The following is a 25,077-nucleotide window of genomic DNA, read 5'->3' as shown; positions in this document are numbered from 1 at the left end:
GTTGTGACAATATATTACAAATCGTTTCCACATGCCCTAGTGGTTGGACGTCTAGCTTCTTTTATGACATTCATGCAGTTTGGAGGAAGGTTCAAATATCCAAATTCTAGGATTTCAGGAGCCAGATCGCAAGGTTGAGCTGAGCTGGGTCCGGGTATCTGATCTCTCCACGGTTCTGTGTTAAGAGGTGTGGAGACAGGTGTAATTTTTGGTGTGGTATTACAGACAGTTGTAGCAGTGCGGTGTACCACGGCTGTCTGGCCAACGTTGGAGCAACTAGGATGAGGGTCAGAGAATGCTGCTGCAGTTTGCGTACTACCAGTGGCATGAGTGGTAAAGGTGGAAAAGCGTACACAAATTTGTTTGACCACTTCATCCATATCGCATTGCCTTTGGACAGTGGGTGTGGATATCTGGCGGCGAAGCTTGGGCATTTTGCGTTTTCGTGGGTGGCAAACAGGTCTATCTGAGGTTGTCCCCACATCTGAAAGAATGGCTGAAGAACTTGCATATGAAGTTCCCACTCGTGGGTCTGTTGTGTTTGACGACTTAACAGATCTGCTATAGTATTCTGTACTCCTGGGACATGTTGGGCTAGAAGGAATATGTTCCGAGGTATAGCCCACCTCCATATATCCTGTGCTAGTTGAGAGAGTTGCAGGGAGTGCGTGCCTCCTAGCTTCTGTTTGGAATACATTGCTGTAATGTTGTCTGTGCGGACTAACACAGCTTTGTTTGCTACTTGCTTCTGGAAAGCTTTTAGTGCTAGGAATACTACTATTAACTCCAGATGATTGATGTGGAGTAATGTTTGTTGCGGTGTCCACCTGCCTTGCATGGTGTGTTGCAGCAGGTGAGCTCCCCAGCCGGAGAGCGATGCGTCCGCAGTTAAGATTATCTGGGGAACTGGCTCTAGGAACGGTCGTCCCTTGGAAAGGTTTTTGGTGTTCCACCACTGTAGAGAGCGATGAGTTTGACAGTCTACCAATACTAGGTCTGTTAAGTGACCTTGAGCCTGGTTCCATTGACATGATAAGCACTCTTGTAGCGGACGCATTTGAAGTCTTGCATGATGTACTATAAAGATGCAAGAGGCCATCATTCCTATGAGTTGCATGAACACTCGTGCTGAAAGGGAGTGTTGTAGCTGAAACTTTGTTAGGAGATTTTGCATGCTGGCCATCCTTGCTGGAGTGGGTTAAGCTAGCCCTGTTGAGGTGTTTATTGTGGCACCTAGGTACTGTTGTACTTTGGATGGCTGTAGATGAGACTTGGTGTGGTTTATTGTGAACCCCAAGCTGTGGAGAAGCTGGATGGTTGCATGAGTGTGTTATACGCACAGATTGTTTGAGCTGGCTTTTATGAGCCAGTCTTCTAGGTACGGGAAGACATGGATATGCGGTCTTCGTAGATGCACTGCCAAGCACTTGGTAAACACCCTTGGTGCTGTTGTTACTCCGAATGGGAGTACTTTGAATTGGTAGTCCTGCCCGTCTATTACAAATCTGAGATACTTCCTGTGAGCTTTGTGAATGGGAATGTGGAAGTATGCGTCATTGAGGTATGGAGTAGCCAGGAAGTCGTATTGAGACAGAAGCGGAAGGACTTGCTGGAGTGTGACCATGTGAAAATGGTCTGACTGTATGTATGCGTTTAGCGGTCTGAGGTCTAAAATAGGCCTTAGAGAGCCGTCCTTCTTTGGGATTAGAAAGTATAGAGAGTAAACCCCCTTGTTTTGCTGGTGCAGAGGAACTAGTTCTATTGCACTTTTTTCTAGCAGAGATATTACTTCTTGCTTTAACAGAGACAGATGTTCTTGTGACATTGGACGCTGTTTGGGTGGTATGTTTGGGGGGTGGGGGGGGGGGTAGATGTTAATTCTAGACAGTAACCTGAGTGAATAATTTGTTGCATCCACATGTCTGATGTGATGTTGATCCAGGCAGTCAGGAATTGTTGGAGTCTTCCCCCCACAGGAGTGGAATGTTGAGGGTGAAGGGGAGGAAAGTCATTGGGTAGGGGTGGAGGCAGAACGTGAGGTGTTGTTTTTGCCTCTGCCTTTGTTGTTGTTACCCCTGTAACCTACTCTTGGGTAGTCCCTAGTGAATGTGGATTGGCTAGGGGTTTTGTAGGAAGAGGAGGGACTTTCTGGGGAGTAGCCTCTTGTGTTGCCTCTGTACGATGAGCGGAGAAAAGAACGCCTGGGAGCTTGCTGCTGCAAGGCTCCGATTGATTTTGCTGTGTCAGTGTCTTTTTTCATTTTTTTTAAAGACACGTCAACATTTGGGCCAAATAAGTGTCTCATCAAATGGCTGATTAAGGATGGTGTTTTGCACCTCAGGTTTAAAACCTGAAATACGTAGCCAGGCATGTCTACGTAGTAAGGTGCTGGTATTAATTGCCCTTGAGGCAGTATCTGCGGCATCCAGGGAACAACGAATGGAGGTATTAGTAATATTTTTACCTTCCTGTATAACTTCGATAGCTTTGTTTTTATATTTGTCTGGTAGGTGCTGCATATGGACTCTAGTTCATCATAATGTGCCCTGTCATAGATTGCAAGCAACGCTTGGGTGTTGGCAATGCGCCAGATGTTAGCTGCTTGTGCCGCAGTTCTTTTGCCAGAGGCGTCAAGAAGCTTAGATTCTTTGTCTGGTGGTGATACTTCACCTGTTTGGAAATTAGCACGTTTATGTGCATTGGATACCACTAAAGAATCTAATTGTGCTGGGCCTTTAATATAAACTGGGTCTGCAGGGGCAGCTTTATATTTTTCCTCAATGCGGGGATTGAGGACACTAGCTCTAACAGGGTCTTTAAAAACCTCTGTTGCATGCTTGATGACACCCTTAAGCATTGGTAAGATGGCAGTAGACCTTTGTGTGTTGTCAAAAGTGTCTAATAGGAAGTCTTCCTCCACTGCATCGGTGTGTAAGTCCACCCCATGATATTGTGCAGCCCTCTGGACTAGTAGGTTAAAACCTATGGTGTCCTCTGGTGGGAAAGGTCTGGAAGGGTAGACATCTTGTGGGACGTAAGGCACATCAGGGGTGTTGTAATCATCCCATGGATTAGGTGACTGAGGGGGACTATTGGGTAATGTGCACCCCAACCTTCATAATCAGGAGATGGTGTAGGTGAATGGTGTGGTGGAGGTGGTGTAGGAGTAGGAACAGTATGGGGAGGTGGAGGAGAAGGGACCCTTAATGGAGAGATTGCAATGTCTCTCTTCTATGAAGGGGGAGGAGGTGCTGGCGCCTCAAGTGGTCTCTTCTTGGAGCTGAGAGTCAATTGTCCAGTTTTAGGATCCTTTACAGGAGTTTTTGTGTGAGCAGGGTAGATCCTTTGGCGTAGAAATTTTCAGCTCCGTAGGTTTCTTAGGCACCGAGTCGGTAGCTGGCTTAGGAGTGTGCCCTTTCAAAATGTCTTTTATGCTGAACCTGTTTTTTCGATTCCGAGAGTTTTTTTCGGCTCCGATGCATGTGAATCTGGAGCTTTGGTTAATTTTTTACTGGGCTCCGAGTGCGGTTTCGGCATTGATGAACCGCTGCCAGTCTTCGGCACCGTGTGCTTGGGTGTCGAAGCAACAGTCGACGTGGAAGACGAAGATGGCTTTTTCTTCGGTGTCGGTACTGGGTCGGCACCGGAAATAGGCTGGCTTGAGCCCGAGCCGCCTGAAGGCTTTATGGGCTTCTTTGCCGGGCCCGAAGGCGGGGCGTTGGAAGCAGTCTCTCAGTGTGCACCCGAGCCCGAAGGTGAGGGTGTGACCGAAGCCTTTTATGATGGTGTCGACGGTCTTTTTTGAAGGGGTCGACGGTCTTACTTACGACCTGTTGAGCTGGAGTGACTTCCTTGACGTCGGAGTCTTAGGCATCTGAGGATCCGATACTCACCTCGGCGTGTTGGTGTTCTGGAACGTCAACGCCCTCTTCGAAGATGTTGTCGGAAATCGAAGCTGACGAGCGAACCATAGTTCTTCGAGCTCGTCGGTCCCGAATGGTCTTCTTGGAGCGGAATGAGGCACACGCCGAACAGTCTTTGGCCTTACATGGCAGAGCTCTAAAGCCCAGGGGACCCTCTAGGGAAGATCTGAGCCAGGGGCAGAGGACCTGTCCCACTCTTGAAAGCCTGAGACAGAAAGATGCTCATCAGGAGAAGTGAGATGTCAGTGGCTCCCACAGGACCTATTGGGAGGAGGGACTCATTTACACTGAGGCCAGAGACCCCAAACCTGGTGCCACTAGGAGAGTGGTAGTCCCTCAGGAGTTTAGAGAGTTTCTCCTCACATTGGCCCATGAAATCCCCCTAGCTGGGCATACTGGCCAGTCCAATTCTTGGAGTAAGTTGGTAATCGCTTCTACTGGCCAGGTATGTCCAGAAAGTGAAGGAGTTTTGTAACTCCTCTGCCACCTGTCAAGCAAGTGGCAAGACAGGTAGCCACCCAAAAGTCCCCTTAATTCCACTTCCAGTGGTTGGGGTTCCATTTGAAAGCATAGGGATTGAAATTTTCGGTCCCTTTCAACCTCCAACAGCATCAGGAAACAGATTTATACTGGTAGTAGTGGATCCCATAAGTACTACTACTGCTCCTGCAGTAGCTAGGGCCCTCATTGGTATCTTTATCAGAGTGAGTTTTCTAAAGGAGGTGGCGTCAGACAGAGGTACAAACCTCGTGTCTTGCTACCTAAAACACATGACGGCAGAATGTGGAGTGACCTGTAAGTTCGCTACTCTATACCACCCACAAGCAAATGGCCTTGATAAGAGATTCAACAAGACCTTGAAAGGTATGATTGGTGGACTCCCTAAAACACTCAGAAGGAGATGGGCTGTCTAAGTGCCATGCCATGCCTGCTTATCAACTACAGGAAAGTGCCACACAAGGGAGTATTGTTTTCCCCCTTTGAATTTCTGTTTGGTCGTCCTGTAAGGGGACCATTGAGTCTTGTAAAGGAAGGTTGGGAGAGGTCTCTCTAAGAGCCTAAACAGGACATTGTGGATTATGCCCTTGACCTTCGTTCCAGAATGGCTGAGTAAATAAAAAAAGCAACAAAAAAATCTTGCGGCCAGCTAAGAGCTCTAGAAGCTCTGGTACGACAATAAGGTGGCACTGGTGGAATTCCAACCAGGGCAGGAGTTGTTTTGGAGCCTCTGGCTCCTAGGACCATCCAGGACAAATGGAGTGGAGCGTGGGAGAAAAGAGGAGGTCACCTATCAGGTGGACCTTGTCAGTTGCAGGAACCCAAAGAGGGTCATCCATGTCAACTACCTTTAACCAGACCCCCCCAGGATATAGCGGCATGGATTAGCAAATTTAGCGGCACAAAAATGGAAATTTAGCGGCACAAATATGGAAATTTTGCGGCATTTTATTTGACCATTTAGGGTAAATAATGATAAGCCCTTAACAGTAGAGTTAACATATCTCTCAATGCGCCTCCTGCAGAAAATTCCGGCCTGTAATTGCTAGCATCTAGGATGCAATTATATTGGGTCGCATTAAATAAGGAGAATTAAATTCATCCGATTTTGTACAACTGCCAGGTGAACCTTGGGGCTGCAGAGCACGCCAAGAAACTGCATAGTGAATGTGCGCTCTATACATTTTTAAAAATTCAAATTCTTATTACACTCTTTACTTACTATCCCTATTCCAGTTTGCGCAACAGTAGGGAAGGTGTTGGAATTAATTTCCAATACCTCAGCGCCCCCTACAGAAAGTCGTTGTGATGACTTGCAATGTAAATGCATCGCATACTAACAACGCAGTCATTGTAACGACCGTGTTTTAATAGTAATGCGATGTAATGACAGCAGTGTAAACGCTGTTTCCCGTCTCTGTTTCTTCTCTCTCCCTCTCCCTCTCCCTCTCCCTCTCCCCCTCCCTCTCCCTCTCCCTCTCCCCCTCCCTCTCCCCCTCCCTCTCCCCCTCCCTCCCTCCCAGGTAAATCCATGGAGCTGGAGACAGAGGCTGCAGCCCTGGACCTTGATAAAGTGGCCTCCAGTGACCCAATCCGTCACCCGCCCTTCCTTACACTTTCTGCCTCCCAATTCTCCCACTCTTAGTTGTGTTTTGCCGCTTTTAGCTCCTCTATCTTCCTTCCTGTTTCACTCTTTCTACTGTCCCATTCAGCTTTCTGTTTCTCATGCCCCCTCCTTTCTGTGCCTCATTCACTCATCCTCTCTCTCACACACACACACACACATCTTTCTCTCCTTATCGATATCTCTCTCATCAGCCCAGTCTCTTCTCCCCCGTTCCTCTCTATTTCCAGCTTCGGATCTCTCTAGCACCCTGCTTCTCTAGTTCTCTCTTGTCGCCCTCTCTCCCTTCCTCGCCCTCTCTTCTCTCTCTAACTCTCATACTCTCATACTTTTGTTCTTCCAGACACTGTCTTTCTTCCCCTTCCTCTCTCGCCCTCTCTCGCGCATTCACCCTCCCTCTTTCTCTCCTGCTCACTCCTCTCTACCTTTCTCCACCTTTCACTTTCATTCGCCCAGTTTCTCTCACCCCCTACTACCCTGGATGAGCTGCGTCACTAGTAACATCAATTAACGGGAAAACAGCAGGCTTAAAAGAAAACGAGAAAGCAAAGCCACAGCTCTCACCAGCCACCTGCCTCACGGAAGGGTCCAGGTTAGGCAGTGAACCTCGCATCTGCGAATACATTTCTCGCACTTCAGACGTGCTCGGTTTATGTGAGCAACTACAGTTCATGTTTGCTAATGCTTGACAGCTGAAGGCACAAGCAAGCCTTGAGATTAATTACCTTTTGCAAAAATGCAATGTCATGGCGGTGTATTAAACATATGCAGGCGTGTTCTCTAGGTCACCGAGACCTCGAGTGCTCAGCAGCGGAAGCCGGGGTTCAGCCCACGTTGAGCAGGGCTTAGCACTTCCTACGCCTCGCCTCATCTCCCAGTCAACCTGCCACGGAGATGCGGACTGCAGAGGCCGCCGCCTCGGGCAGGAGGCCTGCAAAAGGCCTCTGCTCCGGAAGTTCAAATCTCGCAAGTGGAAATTGCAAACTGCACACAGATCCAATGGAAATCAGACCCCCCAGGATATAGCAGCTTTTGTAAAAATGCCGCGCGATTTCTACAAAAGTGCAGATTTCGCGGGCACTTTTGTAAAAATCGCTGCATTTTTACAAAAGTGCCAATTTCGCGGCAAACCACGAAATCGCGATATCCTGGAGGGTCTGTTTAACCCTATCATGACAGGGCTGAAGTGACCATGCTCATGGTCACAAATGAGGATCAGGAAGCAGACTGTAAACCTCTCCCTGACCTCCTCTCCAACAACCTTAAAGGTGGGTCAGCTGAAGGAGGAGTGGTCTTTTCATACAATCTCACTGCCCAACAGCAGACTGATTGCAGGCAAGTCCTACATCAGTATGCGGAGCTCTTCTCTTTGACCCTTGGTCATACCAACTGGTGTACACATAATGTGGACACTGGGGACAGCCTACCTGTCAAAAACTAAATTTACAGGCAGTCTTATGATGTCAAAGAGCATCATAGCTGAAGGAAGCAAGAAGGACCTCAGGACAGCCCCTGGGCCAGCCCAGTTGTTTTAGTCCCCAAACCTCACATCCAGCGTGTAAAGAAAGAGTTGAGTTTTTGTGAGGACTTTAGGGACCTCAATGCAGTAACCAAGACTGATGCACACCCAATTCCTAGTTCTGATGAACAAATTGACAGGTTGGGGAAGCCAAATATTTCAGTACTTTTGATGTGACATCAGGATACTGGCAGATAGGTCTGACCCCTGGAGCAAGAGAGAAATCTGCATTCTCGACCCTAGATGGGCATTATCAGTTTACTGTTATGCCTTTTTGCACTAAAGAATGCCCCCGCCACCTTAACCCCTTCCAGGATGATGACGAGCTCAGCTCGTCATGAGCGTTACCTGCCGTGCGCTCATGACGAGCTGAGCTCGTCATGAACCGCGTTTTTTTTTAAAACCGCCGCGCACAGCGGGAAAAGCCGCCGCAGCGATGCGGTTAAAAAGGTTGGAATCATTTAGTCCAGCTTATTTTAACGATATTGCGGTCTTTAGGTCCCCCAGGCAAGAACACCTGATCCACCTTTGCAAGGTCCTTGAGGCTCTGAGAAATGCAGGCCTCATCATCAAGGCAAGCAAGTGCCAAATAGAGCAGGGCTCGGTTGTATACTTGGGCCACCTTGTAGGTTGAGGACAAGTTCTACCCCCACAACCCAAGATCCACACAATTCTGGATTGGGTAGCTCCAACCACCCACACTCAAGTGAGGGCATTCCTTGGCTTGACTGGTTATTACAAGTTTGTGAAGGAATATGGGTGCTTTGTGGCCCCCTCCTCACAGGATGGACCTCCAAGAAGATGCGTAAGAAAGTGAACTGGACAGTGAGCTGTCCAAAGGCTTTTGACATTGAAGGAAGCAATGTGCTCAGCGCCCATTCTAAAAGCTCCAGATTATCCAAAGAAGTTAAAGTTCACAGTGCAGACAGATACCTCTGAACATGTGATAGGAGAGGTCCTATCCCAAACAAATGATGATGGACAGGACCAACCTGTTGCTTTCATTAGCAGGGGGTTACTACCCAGACAGCAGCGTTGGCGTGCCATTGACAGGGAAGCCTTTGCTGTGGTTTGGTCCCTTAAGAAGTGGCGCCATACTAGTTCGGCTCTCACTTTCTTGTTCAAACTGACCACAGGCCTCTCAGATGGCTAATGCAAATGAAAGGTGAAAACCCTAAACTACTGAGGTGGTACATATCCCTACAAGGAATGGACTTTGAAGTGGAACACAGACCTGGGACTGACCATGTCAATGCAGATGGCCTTTCTGGGTTCTTCCAGTGAGAAGATGAAGACTCTCTTGGGAAAGGCTAGTTTCATCCTCTTTCGTTTGGAGAAGGGGGTTATGTAAGAAAGTTCCCCTTTTTGACATGGTCACGCCCAGAATTGGCAAAACATTTATCACTCACTGTAAGTTCCTAGTAAATGGTACCTAGGCTACTCCTAACCAGGCCCCCGGTGCCAGAGCGCTTTCCCAAAACTGTACAATTGTTACCCCAATTGGCAAAACATTTAGCATTCACTGAAAGTCCCTAGTTGATGGTACCTTGATACCTAAAGGCTGAGGTACTAAAGAGGGTCCCTAAGGGCTGCAGCACGAATTGTGCCACCCTATGGGACCCCGTCACCAAGCACATGCAAGACTGTTATTGTAGCTGTGTGTTTTGGTGCAGAGAAAAATTAAAACAAGACATGTCACACATTCCTGTGTGCCATGTCCCTAGCACTGCATGCAATACTTGTCACCCAACAGCAGGCCTAACAGCCCGAAGACAGAGTGCTGAATATTACATGTGAGGGCATGCCATAGCAAGCAGATATGCCCTTTGCTGGTCAGTCCTATTACTACCAGTACAAGTGACCAGGGAAGCCATCTTAACATGTGCTGTACACTGAGTTCCCCAGCTACATGATAGCTACACTCAAACTAGGGATGTTTGGTATCAAACATCTCGTATTGGTAAACCCACACTGATGCCAGTGTGGAGTTTTACCAATACATACACCCCGAGGGCACCTTACAGGCGGACCTAGTAAAACCTACCAGCCTCTGGTGTACTTGCTGACTGGTGTCTGCCAGGCTACTACCTCAGACACTGTTCGGACCTCCTAGGGTGAGAGCCTTTGCTCTCAGGAGACCCAGAAAAAAAACCGTCCGGAAATAAGGTGTAACACCCTTTCCCACCAAATGACCTGCTGATTAGACTCCTTAGGCCGGAAAGCTTCAAAGAGCTGCCGCCTTTGGAATGCTCCCTTCACAGGAGAAGATGCCACTCCTTTGTCCAGGGCGAATATACGTCGTTATCACCGCGTTGTAATTTCGCATACATTACCCCGCAAGACGTGTTAACGACTTGCGGAGGGGGGTGCGTATGTTGGAATAGTGTAATTTACCTGTGCGGACATTAGGGAAGGTGGTGGATTTTAAATCCAACACCTTCTCCCCCCTCCGCAAGTCAATGTTCCGACTTGCGGAGTAACAGTATACGGAATTAAAATGTGGTCGTTGTAACAACCGCGCTGTAATTTAATGCGGGGGAAAAGTTTTGTGGTAAACGTTTACCGTCCAGGGCCCCTTTGGCGCCTGGATAGGCAGGAAAATTACCAAGTCAGGTAGGCGTGCCACCTCCAGGCAGGTACCACTCCTAAGGTGGGCTACAGTGAGGTGGACACAATTTGTCAGAAGTAGCCATCTTTGTGATCGCATACTTAGGATTCCTGGGACAGGGTTATGCTCACTTCCCACAGAAAGTGGTCGTAAAGGGTCAGTGGCCCATTGGCTACTACTCTACAGTCCTCTAAATTCACTATTTAGGGGAACCCCTGGCACCAGAGAAGCAGACCCTGATGACCTACGAAGGACACAAAGAGCCGCAGAGGACTGAAGAGCACCTGACTTGGTCCCAGCCCGGCTGACATGCCGGTCGTTTCCAGTTCAACCTGCGCCAAAGATGACTTATCCTGCAGCTGTGTGCCTCCAAAACCTGGTAGGACTGCCTGCCTCCAATAAAGACCAAGACCTCCAGAATACCAGCAGAACTGTTCCCTTCATCCAGCAGAAACTCCAAAAGAAAAGATTCTGAGGCCTTCAGAACCGCCAAAAGCTGATACCTGAAGCAACCACTGCACCAGTCGCCTCCGACCTGAGTTGAAGTGTGCCATGGGTGTCAACAAGGTCCTCCGGCCCACCATGGTTTCACCTCTCATGACTCCCTGTCGCCTGCAGCCTCTGTAGGCAGGCCCCCACAGCCACAACTGCCCCCGGTAAGTAAACCCTAAAAAAAAAAAACCTGACTGCATCCATCGCCCCCGGGCCATGAAGGTGTCCGATGTCCCGAGCATCGCAAGCCTTGAACCCCCGTCAGTTCACCCAGACAGCCCTTCCAGCCAGAGCCTGCAGCCTCTTTCTGCAGTGACCGTTCTACATAGAAACATGGTGCTGTTTTGCACCCTGCACCTGGCCAGCCACGTGTCGCTGTAGGTGTTCTGCTGGTGCTGCCTTGGACCCTGCCCACCACTCACCTTAACTCCTGGAGATTGGTCTTGAAAGTCACTGTACCATACCTGTTTGAAGAACTTGTTCTTCCTTCCATAGGATAAAGTTGCACTGTGTCCACTTATTATAGTGAATAGAATTGATATTTAAAAACTTACTAACGTGAACAATTTTCCTCTGATGCCTTAACATATATAAATATACTTGTTATTTTTATAAAACGGTGTGGATCTCCTTCTTAAGTTGTGTGTGTCACTTACTGATCATTGTGTGCATCTGCAAATGTCTTGCACTCCTCTGTTAAGTCTAAGGCTGCTCGACGACACTACCCCCTAACAGAGCACTTTGTGATTGCATGGCAAGCCCCTGTCCACTCAGAAGGGAACCCCTGGACTCTTTACACAGTATATATTATTCTTTGATACAGCGCATAAAGAGCCTGCTTTCTACATTATGCCTTCGTGTAGTGGACCAGTTAAAGTCAACCCAGTAAGTATGTTCACGGGGAAAAGTTCCCCTTTATATAAACACAGACATGGAAGACAAGGCAAAGTATAAAGAGAGATGAGGCGGTGTAAAAAGGGCCTCACTCACTGTTGGACTGGAGTCAAGATTATAGAACTATAATCTTTAAAATTGTGTTCAAATACATGGTCCATGCAATAATCGAGACAACTGCCAAGTGCTGAATTTTTTCAAACCCAGGTTCATCTCACTGTTACCCCTACAAATCTAGCTCCCTCAAACAGACCAACCTTGTGCTTCATGGTGACAGAGTCCCAAGACATGTCAATGCTTTTTATAGGTCCAAATGGTGCAAATGCCTGGCGGATGGTGTCTTCTCCCAACTCGTAATAAATGGAACCCACATACACACGGCACATAATGGCCAGGGCACGCTGCCTCTGGGCTGCCATCTGCAATGGAGAGAAGAACTGACAGGTTAACTTTGAGAAGAACACAGATTATGGCAAAACAACCAAATGAGTTTGTCCTCCACACAGCACCCCCCGCATAACCCATCTACCCCATACAATTTTAAAATTGTGAGCCAGAGCCAGCCACTTACTCACTGGCTATAACTTGACATCTAAGACCAGTGCAGCTACTTGAAAGGGGGCAAGAACAGACCACTGCTAAAGAAAATATGAGAAATGAGATTTGCCCATCACTGTAAAAATAATGCATTCACCAGTACTGCATCTAAAAGCAAGTACATTTTAAAATTAAATTGGAAAAAAGGATACCTTTCCATCACAAAGGTGAAAAGTAATCCAACTACCCCAAGCCCAATTCTGTGAATTGTGAGATGCAAACAGGCCAGTTTCAGCTATGCCAGTGCGAATCTAAGCTATATGAATCTACTGGTGCATTGCGACGACTGTCTTTAGACAGGTTTTGTAAACAGACACAGAACAAATGAACAAGATCATAACACATCTTGAGGTGGTAGCACCATTGCCTAAGCGTGGAATGGCAACTAATAGGGCTTTAAAAGAGCTACATGTGAAAGCTGGATGAATCAATATCCAGCATTTTGAAAATGCCATACAAAGTGAGCATAGATTTCAGCATTCATATAGAGCAGTCCACCACTAGTGTAGCATGATCAGATCTCCTGCCAACGTCAGAATGAAACTAGAGTGCCGTTCACCATTTAAATTTAAAAAAAAGCGACACTGGAATCCCTGATTGTGTTGTGAGGATCAATCCAAAGAATCCGTTCTTTTCCGATGCCAAATCTTTATGTAGCATTAGTAGGAAGCAGACAATTTTCTGACAATGGCAAGCAGAGGGTTTGCACTACAAACTGGGAGATCAGATGGGGGAAAAAATAAGGTTATTGCATAACTATTGCATTTTGTAACTCATTCATAACAAGACAAAGCAGCACTGCGCATTTAAAAAAATATACACACAAGACCAGAATAGTTTTCCTTTTTTTCCTATGATTAAAAAAAGCAGTGTTTCACGAACATCTGAATGTTAGCATTTGCAGATAATGAAAAGAGGCCCAAATAGATGGAGTCATGCGCATAGTGCCAACTGGGGGAATTTACTGTGCAGACTTTAAAAATAGATCAAACTATGGTTAAGTGTCTTACGGTTTGGTGTCTGCTTGAATCACGAACTGGTAAATGTGTTTAAGCATGGCGAATTATGCTTTCAATGATGTCTTTAATCCAGAGTCACTTGTTGCATAAATGTATGAATAATTCTTCATACTCGTTCACAAAGGTTTCTAGAGCTAAGCCTGCAGTGTAAAAATTTCCCAACAAACTGCTAAAGTATCTGCCTGTCAAGGCACTGAGAAATCGTATTTTCAAAATTATGAATGGCTGTAAAGATAGTGTTTACTGGCACAATTTAATTTGGTTTAAACCAACTAAGAAGGCCTTTGTTAAATGTCTATCTGTTACAGTGATGTCTGGCACCTCAATGGTTTGTTAAGAAAACCCTCACACACCAACGTGGTTGGTGTCATGCTTCATCATCGGATCCCAGCGGAGTAGCCAAATGCTACTCAGCTGTGCTGTGACACCTGATTACAGTGGCGCCCCTTCCAGGACCAGATGTGTGAGCCACATTAATGTACTAGCCCCCTTTTTTCGAGGACCCATAATACGGTCAGTCCTCCTAGCATAAACAGCACTCCTTAGCGCGACTTCTAAAAAATGCTTTAACATGTGGTTTATTTTTACCACTCACTTTTTCACCACACTCATTTAACACTTTTTTGAGAGGTCCTGAAGAAAGTCCAAATATTTTCACAAGGGATGAAACATGTCGACCACCAAAGGATAATATTAAGATACAAACAGTAGCCTTAACGCATTATCCACTCTCTTGATTTTAACATACCCTGAGTTGCCAGGAATAAAAAATTAAACAGGTAGAAACTCAGAGGTATTTTTAATTAGCACTCACTTCATCACACACGGACACCTCAAACCCGCTCCACTGTAATCAGGTGTCGCAGCAAAGCTGAGTAGCATTCGGCTACTCAGCTGGGACCCGATGATGAAGCATGACACCAACCAGGTTGATGTGTGAGGGTTTTCTTAACAAACCATTGAGGTGCCAGACATCACTGTAACAGCCATTTAACAAAGGCCGTTTTAGTTGGTTTAAAGCATAGTTCAGGGACAGAGACGGTCATTTACAAGTCCTAGCGCTCCCTTCTTGTTTATTTGACAATTTAATTTGGGTCAGACAGACACAAATATAAATGCCAAATAAACACCAGAGAGGAAATATGTTTCACTTTCTCTAAAAGCATCTGCAAGATGGGGTAGCTGCCATTACAAACGTCCACAGTTCTGTACAATAAACCTGGATAGAGTAACTAGCGAAAGGTGAGAAGGGGCAACAACAAAATGCCTAATTATTAGCAAACAGCAAGTGACATTTTCTTTCTTTGCAAAGCTTCTTAACATTTCCAACTCCTTGGGAGCACATGAGCAAATAAAGAAAAGCATACACCTACACACTGAAAACATCCTAAACAAAATCTGCTGTGCTAGAATGGTAGGAAAGCTTACTGAGAGCTTGTAGAACAGTCCACCTGACTGAAAAACCAAAGTTAATACTGCATCAGGTGTGGTGGACTGCCGAAGAAGCAGAATCTCTCTTGCATGTTTTAACATCAAGAAAAGCAACATAATGCATGAAAAGATGGCTCCATCTGAGACATGTGCATTTGGTGCATCTAATCCTAAATGCTTCGCATTCTTAATAGCTGAGAAATCAGCAGAGAAGGGTATCTGGAATCACAACAATCCTCCAGAACCGACAAGTGAAAGATGGAGATGTATTAAATTTAGAGTGTCCAGAGCCACCTCCACCTCATGTGCAGATGTAAAGCTTCAATCATTAATATAAAGGAAATGCTAGGAATGTTTCGAGACCTGCAGCTGTGCATGGGTAAGCACATTCTCACATTCTTCTGAAGAGATAGCAAAGTAGGATGATCACTAAAAAAATTCTCCCATAAGCTTTTGCGTTGAAAGCTCTGAAATTGGTCTCCACAGTTCTGTCACTATTATTGATGTATTTTAAGTAATAAACTCCATGTGGGGCCTCCTATGGAATTAACTTTTTCACTTCAAATTAAGAGGTCTCTATTTGCCTGTGAAGTAGTGAAACATCAAGAGAATTTTTCTGAAAATAAGCGAAGGCAAACGTCAGATCACTTAGGTGCACCTAACCGTCAAAAAGCTGTAGGGGATTAAAAAAAAAACAGCACTGGCTACTCAAACAATAGTCTGAGCTAGAAATCTGCTCCACGAAAGACGACACACATTGAAAAACATTAGAACATGCAGTTACCCTCTGATTCTTTGTTTCAGCTCTCAGTTTAAAAGATAGTATGGCACCTTACAAGATGGTCAGGCTCATAAGATCCTTAATTACGATGGGCCAATAACTTTAGCATTTGTGAGAACCTCATTTGTAGAAGAGTGAGGCAAATGCTGGAAACTTTATTAACGCTGACTAGCGTGAAAAAACGACGGTGCCAGTTACAGCTTTCATAAGATCAATGCAACTAACATACCAATGCTACAGATCCATTTATAGGTTTTAAGACTCAGGCAAATGCATCAGATTTGCAAACATAAGGGTTAGATCATCAAGAAAATACAATTGGTACGATTTCAAGAAATGTCGAAATTACAGGATAAGAGTTAATAAACTGAGTTTGCAGTATATTCTGGTTCATATGTAAAGAAAGATTTTAAGTGAGGAGACATTTATTTGTATATGAAGGAGGTACCATGCAATGCTGAGAGGGATTTAAACAGGAATGAAAATATAACAGGTGTATTGGGCGTAAATACTGACAAGTAGTGTTTTGCGTGTCTAATAAGAGAAAATATTTTTCCTCAGTGTGTAATTCCTTTAATTGTTTAAAACTGGCTGTTCCAGAAACCGGACCCGTTTGCAATCTCACAATAATAAACTATGACTAGTCACATGTTTACAGATAACCTAGGTAATCCCTTGATTGGTAGTGTAAGACTACTGCATCTGGCCAGCTGAGGCTCGCAACAGATGGTAACCTTAACTGAAAAGAGTGAGAAGCCTGGACAAGAGAGCTCTGCAATGAGGAGTGCTAGCCTTTCAGCGTTCTGTCTGGGGATGCTACAAGCAGGATCTTGAACAATCCAGGCAGGATCTTGAACAATCCAGAGGTGAAGTACTACATGACCCTCTTCACATTTCTGGAACCCATGTGTCGTAACCAAGCCAACAGTTAAGGTTCCTGTTAATCACTTACCTATAGGCTCCAATTTATCAAAGATCAAGGCTCCCTCCAACCCACGACGATTTCCTGTTACATGCAACATGAAAGGTACAATGGCACACGATTTGGTTAAACTATCGATAATATTAGCCACTTCCCTCATCAGCCCAAGCTATGGATTGATTGCTTTCTATAAAATTGGAAATTTTACCAGGTGTTCAGAGACTAAAGTACCAGAAAGATTAGATGTGTGATGGGGATCAGCAGAGTTATGATCAAAACCATAGTAATCTGTAAACAATCATGCAAAAAAAAGGTGTGGACAACACTACAATAAGGGTTCAGTTTAAAAGAGGGATATTAGCCATAGGCAAAGCATGCCCCATGACACATCTTGGATTAACAATGAATAAGCTCTTAATACAACCATAGAATACAGATTTATCTTAAAGCCTGCAGGTACCATAAACTATGAGCATATGAACTTTCAACTTTTTTAAATGGTTGGCAGTATGTGAACGTATGCATCAGGATAACTACTTCCCTACCCTAAGGTTATGAAAATCTTTATATAAGTTAGCTGAATATATCAGGAGCATATTACAATTACTGTGCTACATATCTAGCAGCTGTACTTAAAAAAGAAAAATCATACTTTGTTAAAAGTATCTGCTAGCATGTATTTTTGTATAATACATTAAAACAGGGGCTGCTCTCTACACACACCACATAAACAAGCGTTCTCTCCTAGCACATGCTGCCTCTCTTCTCAAGTTATAGGAAGAATGAAACAGTCAGACCTGCTTTCATTTGAACTTGTGACTGCTGTGTGCGCACAGATTTCTGGGGCCATATGTTTTTAATTAGCGTGGCTGCACCCACATTTTTATATTTGTTTACTCTCTCGCCCTATTCATGTCTCACCCTCGCCCTCCCTTGTTAACAATCTTCTCCTAAGCAAGTTTTGGTTTGTTGATCTCTGCCAAGAACTATGCTACATATCTAGCAGCTGCACTAAAAATAATCCTATTTTGTCAAATGTATCTGCTAGCATGTATTTTAGTATAATACATTTAAACAGGGGCTGCACTCTACACACGCCATATAAACAAGCACTCCCAGCACATGCTGCCTCTCTTCTCAAGTTATAGGAAGGATTAAACTTAAGAGTCAGGCCTGCTTTTATTTGAGCCTGTGGCTGCTGCGTTTGCACAGGTTTCTGGGGCCATCTACAATAACACAAGTGCACAATACTGAAACATATCAATCTATGGTTATTAGCAATGAACTTCTAATGGACTGGTATATGATCACTACAGATGTGGAAGACCTATCCGATGCACTTATGCCATATTTACCGCAGGCAGACATGTGAAGTAACATTTTGCAATTGCATTATTACAAACATTTTAAAAGATATTGCAACAGAATGAATATATTTAAAAAACATGTATAAATGTACATCATAATATTATTTTCCCACTCAACTTACTTTAAAGCACTAAAAATGTTAACTACAAAGTCTTGCAATAAAACTTAAACTAACAAACATTTGTCAGTTATTCCTGGACCAACCATTGCCAGTATATTTGGTTACACACGTATAAGGCGCAAATAAACACAACACATATTAGCAATGCCAATAGCTCAAAAATAAAATCCAAACTACAAAGCTCTAATTGGGCGTTTTAGGTTTGCTAAATAAAATATTACTGCACATTGCTCAGAAGGTACATTTTGTATTTTTAGCCTTCAAGTTACTTTAGCATTAAAACTAATTGTAAAGCTTTTCCACGTTTGCTTTTAAGCAAAAAAGCTAGACCAAGATTTTTCAGTACCACACTATTCATTACTTTGTAGTAGTGTTTAGAAACATAGGTATGCTATAAAAACATTGCCACAGCCAATACGTCTCGCCTTTCAGAACATACAAGTATTTAGGTATGAAGCACAATATCCTTGGTACAACAACATCAACTGTTGCATGGCTAAACACTTATAAGGACCCAAAGGCGAGACCTATTGGCAAAGCCAATGCTTGCTCAATATTTCTTAATATGTATACAGTATGTCGGCAGTGATACAAGAGCTACAAACGAGTAGAATATCTTTATAGCAGCAAATTCTGAATTTATCATGGGTTCATAGGCAAAAATATCAACCAAGACCAGACGAGCAAAAAAGCTTCATTTCTATAGATGTTGCAGATGTGTTGCGCCACTTATATTCAGTACCCAAATGCAGGCTTTCAATTTCAGCACTGTGTGGTGAAGAGCACTGCTTATCTCCCTTTTCTAGAAAAGCCATGGCCTCTCAAACAATGGCAACACCAACTACAGTTGTATAAAATGCTCAAACTGCTTTCAATGTTTGCCACAAAGTAAGCGGTGGCCATGGTCAAACGTACATGCGGGCCATTTTTTTTTTTTAATACTTGTCCTACCACCATTACCACGGAATGATAAAATAGAAATTTATGAGAGTAAACTTTACTACTTTGTCTAGTAGTTCTGGTGATGGCGTCTCTTCCAATTCATAAATACTGGACCATTTATATCACAAAGTATTCAGCATGAAACAAAACTGAAATTTACAACGGGTTAAAAAGAATCTTAACTTGTACTTTACTGCTGTTGAAGATGGAGAAGTTTGTAAAACGTCTTTTCTCTTTAAACTTTACTCTCACCGGCGAGGGATACAACACTGAACCTACATTTAATATATGGAAATAGACATCCCAGTACTATGAATTAGGATACCAAGATTTAACATGCCTTACAAAGAGATGATAGTATACAAATGCTACATAGCTTTAATGCGGTCTAGTATGTTTTATTCCAAACTTGTGAATTAATAAATACATTTGCCTTCTTGTACAAACACTCAATACAGCCTACACAGCAAAACCAAACAGTAGTCACTACTTCCAAAACCCAACACAAACCACAGAAGTAGCTGCTCGTGTTGCAGATCTACAAATCGCCAATGTCAGTAATCTAAACTGAAAATGTAGCATCGATAGAAGGGCTAACTGCTGATAACTTCAAGCTTGCAGAGGTTGTTCTAAACCTAACTCGCATTTTCAGCCTTCCAGTGTACTAATACCTGTAGTGGAGACAAGAACCACCAAGTCAAAAAGGAGCAGTAAGGAATCTTGACATTCCTCTTGTACACCTCACCAATATGTCATCCCAGAGCAAACTAACAAAAAGGTAATGCAGGCAGGGGCGAAGAAAGATGGAGATGTAATGCATGAAAATATTTTGCAAGTCTTCACTTCACTATCTGTACTCAACCTGTGAGCCAGTTTGGCACGTATGTATACACAAAATATCTCCTACCCAGGTGTAAGCTTTTTGAGCTAGCTTCAAGTACTGTGTTTCCTCTACATCCCACATAGAAATTTTATAAAATGGCATACTAAGCTGACATGAAAAGATCTTTGTACTCAAAAGGCCCCAGTAAATTGACTGAGGTGTTAAATAGCATAGTACAGTACTTTCATAATTACCTCTCAACCTATGGTTTATTAAATGAGGGTACATGACATATGTAATAACATTTGTGGCTTGCATTTGGAAATGCCGAAATAAGAATGAGCAGGCTTCTTAGATTTGCTGTTTTAACCATAATCATTCCGAAAAATAGATTTTAATTAGGGCAAAAACAGATGTCGAATAGTAATTATATATTTCTGAAGAATGCATCATAATAATAACAGATCCAAACTTGAAAATGAAAAAAACATTGTCATAGACAAAAGTGTAAAGCTTTGCTCTTTTTCTTCCCATTATAAAGTTGGATAAGACTAGGTGTTGTAAAATATAACAAATGCTCACTGTATCGAGTATATGAAGAAAGAAGTCGTCGTTAAGTTTTAGATAGTTTGGTAAAACTATTTGAAAATATGGATAGAGCATCTAAACTGTCTTACGCAGGTTAACAAAGTTTTCAAGAGTGACAATTGCTTGAAACGTATTTGTGTGATCTGAAGTAAATGAAGCGGATCTTTGAGCTTCCTGGGTAAAGGAGTTGTAGTCAATTTCTTGAAGGCTAAAAACATCTGTGGGGCCCAATCGTTTCTGTTAACGTGTTAATATCGAATAGTTTCTTACCCGTCGGTGTAGTTTTGCAGCTTGAAGATCTTTCTGCATTCACTATGCTGTGCATTATTCCGCGGTCTAGTGGTTGGGTCCGGAATCGTAGTCTTTTCTTTCTTTCTTTTTTTTGTAGCCCAGGTGGGCATCGACCTACCACCTGTTACGTCAGCACACTTCCTGCAGAAGCTCCCACCTTTGGGCGCCATCTTCAGATTCTTTTTTCTTGTTTTTGTGTTCTATTTGGGAGTCCTTTGGCAATGTTTTCTAGTTCTTCCTCCAAGTAAATTATTTTTCCGCTTTGTCTTTTAAGCTGTCCGTTTGTATATTGTCCTTGTATTTCCACCTTCTTCTCCTGCCTCATCTTTCTGGCGGAGGTGGGTGGGTTCGCTAGTGAATCCAGAAAGATCATCAAACTGCAAAACTACACCGACAGGTAAGAAACTATTCGTTTTGCAGCGTGAATCTTTCTGGATTTACTATGCTGTGCATAGACTTTGTAGCGGTTTGTTATGCTTCTGGCGGCTGGGTGGAAGATGAGCGTTGGTTGGTGAATAGATGTTGAAGCACCTTCTGTCCTACTTGTGCTTTCTTGTTCATTTGTATATCCACACAGAAGTGCTTAGTGAACGTGTGCACTGAAGCCCATGTAGCTGTCAGGCATATGTCTTGAATGGGTGTGTTAGCCAGGAAGGCTACTGTTGCTCCCTTCTTCCTGGTAGAGTGGGCTCGTGCCTCCTCTGCTAGTTCTTAGCCTGCCTGTTTGTGGCAGAATTGTATAGTTTGTGCGGACCATCATGCGATGGATCCCTTCGTTACTGGTCTACCCAGGTAACTGCTTGTGAAGGACACAAAGAACTGCTTTGTTTTCCTGTCCTCTTTAGTTCTTTCCATGTAATGCATTACTGCTCTTCTAGCGTCCAGAGTGTGCAGAGCCCTCTCTGCTCTTGTGAATGGTTTCTGAAAGAAGCTTGGTATTTGTACTGTCTGGTTCATGTGAAACCTAGACACCACCTTTGGCATAAAGTGTGGGTCAGTTCTCATTACCACCTATCATTGTGTATTTGAATGTAGGGTTCTTGCAGTGTCAGCGCTTGCAGTTCGCTTACCCTGCGCAGCGAGGTGATTGCCACCAGAAAGGCTGTCTTCATTGTTAGCATTTGTAGCGAGGCATTATGGATGGGTTCAAAGGGCGCTTTCATAAGTTCTATTAGGACTATATTAAGGTTCCATGCCGGTGGCGGCATCCTCTTAGGTGGTGCAATCCTTTTTGCTCCTTCCAGGAATCTCCTTATTACTTGTGATGTAAAGAAACTCTTTCCCGTCTCTCCTCTTGTGTAGGCTACTATCGCTGCTAGGTGCACTCTTAGCGAGGATGAACTTAGTTTTGCTTTCAGCCGATGTGTGAGATATCTTAGCACCGTTGATTCTCTGGTCATCTTCTTGTGTAGTTTTTTCTTGCTGCACCATTGTGTGAACCTCTTCCATTTTTCCACATAGCACTTTCGTGTGGTAGGTCTCCTTGCCTCTGGTAGCACCCGCAGGGTGCTCTCCGGTAGCCTTAGGTGTGCAAACTATGTCTTCTGGAGCCATGCAGCTCGGCTGAGGCTCTCTAGCTCCGGGTGTAGTACTTCTCCGTTTTGCATGGAGAGTAAGTCTTTTCTTTTCCCGAACTTGTGGGGTGGTACCAGGTCTGCCTTGACCACCGTGGTGCCACCAGGATCAGTGTCATGTTGCTAGTTCTGCACTTGTTGAGTACCCCGTGTATCAGTGGTATCGGGGGAAAAGCGTAGTCAAATGTTTTCGACCAGCTTATCCATAGGGCATTCCCCTGGGCTCGTTCCCCTGGTTGCCTGGATGCGAAGTATCGGCATTTTGCAATCTGGTGTGTTGCAAATAGGTCTATTGTCAGTGTCCCCCACCTCCTGAATAGCCTTTGCGTTTCCTGTGCATTGAGCTCCCACTCGTGGGATGCTGATGTCTGTCTGCTGAGCCAGTCTGCTTCCACATTGTCCTGCCCTGGTAGGTGTATGGCAAGCAGTTCTATTTTGAGTGGGATTGCCCATCTCCATATTTCCTGCGCTAGGTTGGATAGTGCTACTGATTGTGTTCCTCCCTGTTTGTTGATGTAGAACATCGTTGTTGTGTTGTCTGTATCAACACTCTCTGGTTGTACAGTTGTTTCTGGAATGCCCCCAGGGCGAGTAACACGGTCTTCAGTTCCAGGTAGTTGATGTGTCTGACCGCATCTGCTGGATTCCACAGACCCCCTCACCTTGAGCTTGTTCATGTGTGCTCCCCATCCCATCTGGGATGAGTCTGTGGTGATGATCACCTTTGGGGTTGGTGGTGTTAAAGGCTTCCCTTTTGTTATGTTATCCCTGTTCCACCACGTTATCTCCTCCTGCACTGCATGCGTTACAACCACTAGATCTTCTCAACTTCCTGTAGCTTGTGACTATTGTGGTTGCAGCCATTCCTGGAATGGTCTCATGTGGAGCCGTATATTGGGGACCAGGTGTGCGCAGGACGCCATCATCCCCATGATCTTGCTCGCTGTCCTCACTGTCAGAGCTCGCCCCTTCTGGTAGTGTTGTGTCTCCTTCAGCAGGGCCAGTGTTCTCTTGTCACTGGGGAACACCTTGCGCTATATGGTGTTGATCTGTGCACCCAGGAAGATCTTCACCCGCTCTGGTTCGATTGAGGATTTACCCCAGTGTAAGGAGAATCCAAGGTCTGTCAGCGTTTCTGTGACCCGCTGTGTGTGTTCCTTGCATGTCCTGTGTGAACTTACTTTTATTAGCCAGTCGTCGAGGTAAGGGTATACATGAATCCCTGCCCTCTGCAGGTACGCTGCCACGGCTGCGAGACATTCGGTGAAGACCCTCGGTGCGGATTTTAGTCCGAAGGCTAGGGCTGTGAACTGGTAGTGTTCTTTGTTGCTGGTTGTGAGAAAGTGGCTCTATATATACTGGATAATATTGTAGTACAGTGTGTATAGAGTCCACAAACCCCAAAGGTATAACAGAGGTTAAAGTCAGGACTGACCTTACTCTCAAAAGTGGTAGCTTGGTCGAGCAGTAAGGCAGTACCAGAGGGCAGTGCAAAGCATTTGTTGTACACACTCAGTCAGCAAAGGATTTCACACACAAAGACTGAACTCCAGGACAATGGTTTCTATATCCACAGATATAGTAGTTTTATTTTTAGAACCAACATGCATAAAAATATACTTTGCTTGATATGAGAACTCTCATGTAATTATTTTGCAAGGAAGCAATAAAGTTGATGAACACAATAGGTACAGGAGTTACTGAAGGTAACTCAAGACTAGACACACTTTAGCATTGAGCTCAGTGAATTGTTACCAAAAAAGTACAGGTGATTACAGTATAGATTACTTTAGTAGTTCCAGGACTAGATCTAAGATTCAGTCGAAGCTGAAACCAAGTTAGCAAAAAAGTTTTAGTTACTGTAGTGAATTTTCATGACTATAAAGCTGTTTTAAAAGTTCACTTATAAACTTTTCAATGACAATCTGGCAGTGTTATTCAATGGGAGAAAATTCAGGTTGCAGGTAAAGTATGATCGCGTTACTTTTGTAATCCAGTACTGAGCTTCTAGGGTCAGCACTGGGGTCTAAACAAAACAGGTAGGTAATTGAGATTCCGTAGTTTGTACGATTTTTACAGAATATTTCAAGTTTTCAAAAGTGGGCACTTAGAAGCAATTTCATAGAAAAGCAGACAATGGGTTCCTATGGAGAAAATACAGATTACTAGTAAACCTGGTAAGGATTATTTTGGCGGTTCAGTACTGGCTTCTCGCCTGCTTGCAGTCGAGTACTTCGGAATTCGGCTGATTTTATATGAATATTTGTAGTTCTCAAAACTTCACACTTAGAAGATTTTCGAGTCAAAATGGGTCAATGTTATCCAATGGCAGGTAAGTGAGTTACCAGTTTCCAGGTGAGTACTTGGCTGGTGAAGTTAAGGTTCTGGGCATAGACCCAGGGGTAAGTACAGTTGGTTCAGCCCCAGCAGCACAGGGCTGGCTGGGTGCAGAGGTAGGTAGGCCCAATGTTATCCAATGAGAGAAAGGGGGCCTTCGGTTGGTGGCTGCTGGCTAGCAGGCAACGAAACTGTGGGAGCTGGGCTCCTGGTCACATGCTCAGGGCAAGGGGGGAAGTAAGATAGGACAAAGGTAACGCAGCCAGCGGCACTCTGGCGGCTGGGTGCAGGGTGCTTTTGAGCCGTCAGGCGCTCAATGTTATCCAAGGGGAAAGGTCAAAAAGGAACGAAGGCTGCAGGCTCGGGGACGGAGACTCTCCAGGGGTGACCAGCACTTCGAGAGGTAAGTTGGGATCTTGGAGCACCCCAAAGGGAGGCACAGGGGGCTGTAGGGCGCCGGGGTGTCTTTGGGTGTCGGAAAAGCTTACCCTTGGCTGGTCGCGGTTGGGGTGGCCCCTGGTTCTGAGTCTGTAGGCGTCGCTTATTCGTTGAGGAGGGTCTTTGGGCACTGGACTTCGGGTCCCAGTCGCCAGGGGAACGTCCTCGTTGTCTTGGTTCGGTTGGGCAGAGTGGGCTGGTCCGGAGCTTCCTGGTTGGCAGGTGGGTTGTGGCAGCAGAGCCTCTGCTGGTGGGAGTCCCAGGTTGTAAGAGGGTCAAGGCAGGCA

The 25,077-nt window shown here is 44.7% G+C and overlaps 1 protein-coding gene across 6 annotated transcripts in view; it reads right to left on the bottom strand.

The window, feature by feature from the left end:
* Nucleotides 1-25,077, bottom strand: part of PUF60 (poly(U) binding splicing factor 60) — a 270,749-nt gene that overhangs the window by 162,630 nt on the left and 83,042 nt on the right. For all 6 annotated transcript variants that reach the window (XM_078686583.1, XM_078686581.1, XM_078686586.1 and 3 more), the window contains one exon: nucleotides 11,816-11,977. In XM_078686583.1, coding sequence (XP_078542709.1) covers nucleotides 11,816-11,977 — 162 coding nt within the window. The remainder of the gene's footprint in view (nucleotides 1-11,815; nucleotides 11,978-25,077) is intronic.

Source organism: Lissotriton helveticus, chromosome 4_1, assembly GCF_964261635.1.
Source record: "Lissotriton helveticus chromosome 4_1, aLisHel1.1, whole genome shotgun sequence".
In the NCBI taxonomy this organism is placed as follows: domain Eukaryota; kingdom Metazoa; phylum Chordata; class Amphibia; order Caudata; family Salamandridae; genus Lissotriton; species Lissotriton helveticus.
This window is presented reverse-complemented; position numbering and strand designations above follow the sequence as displayed.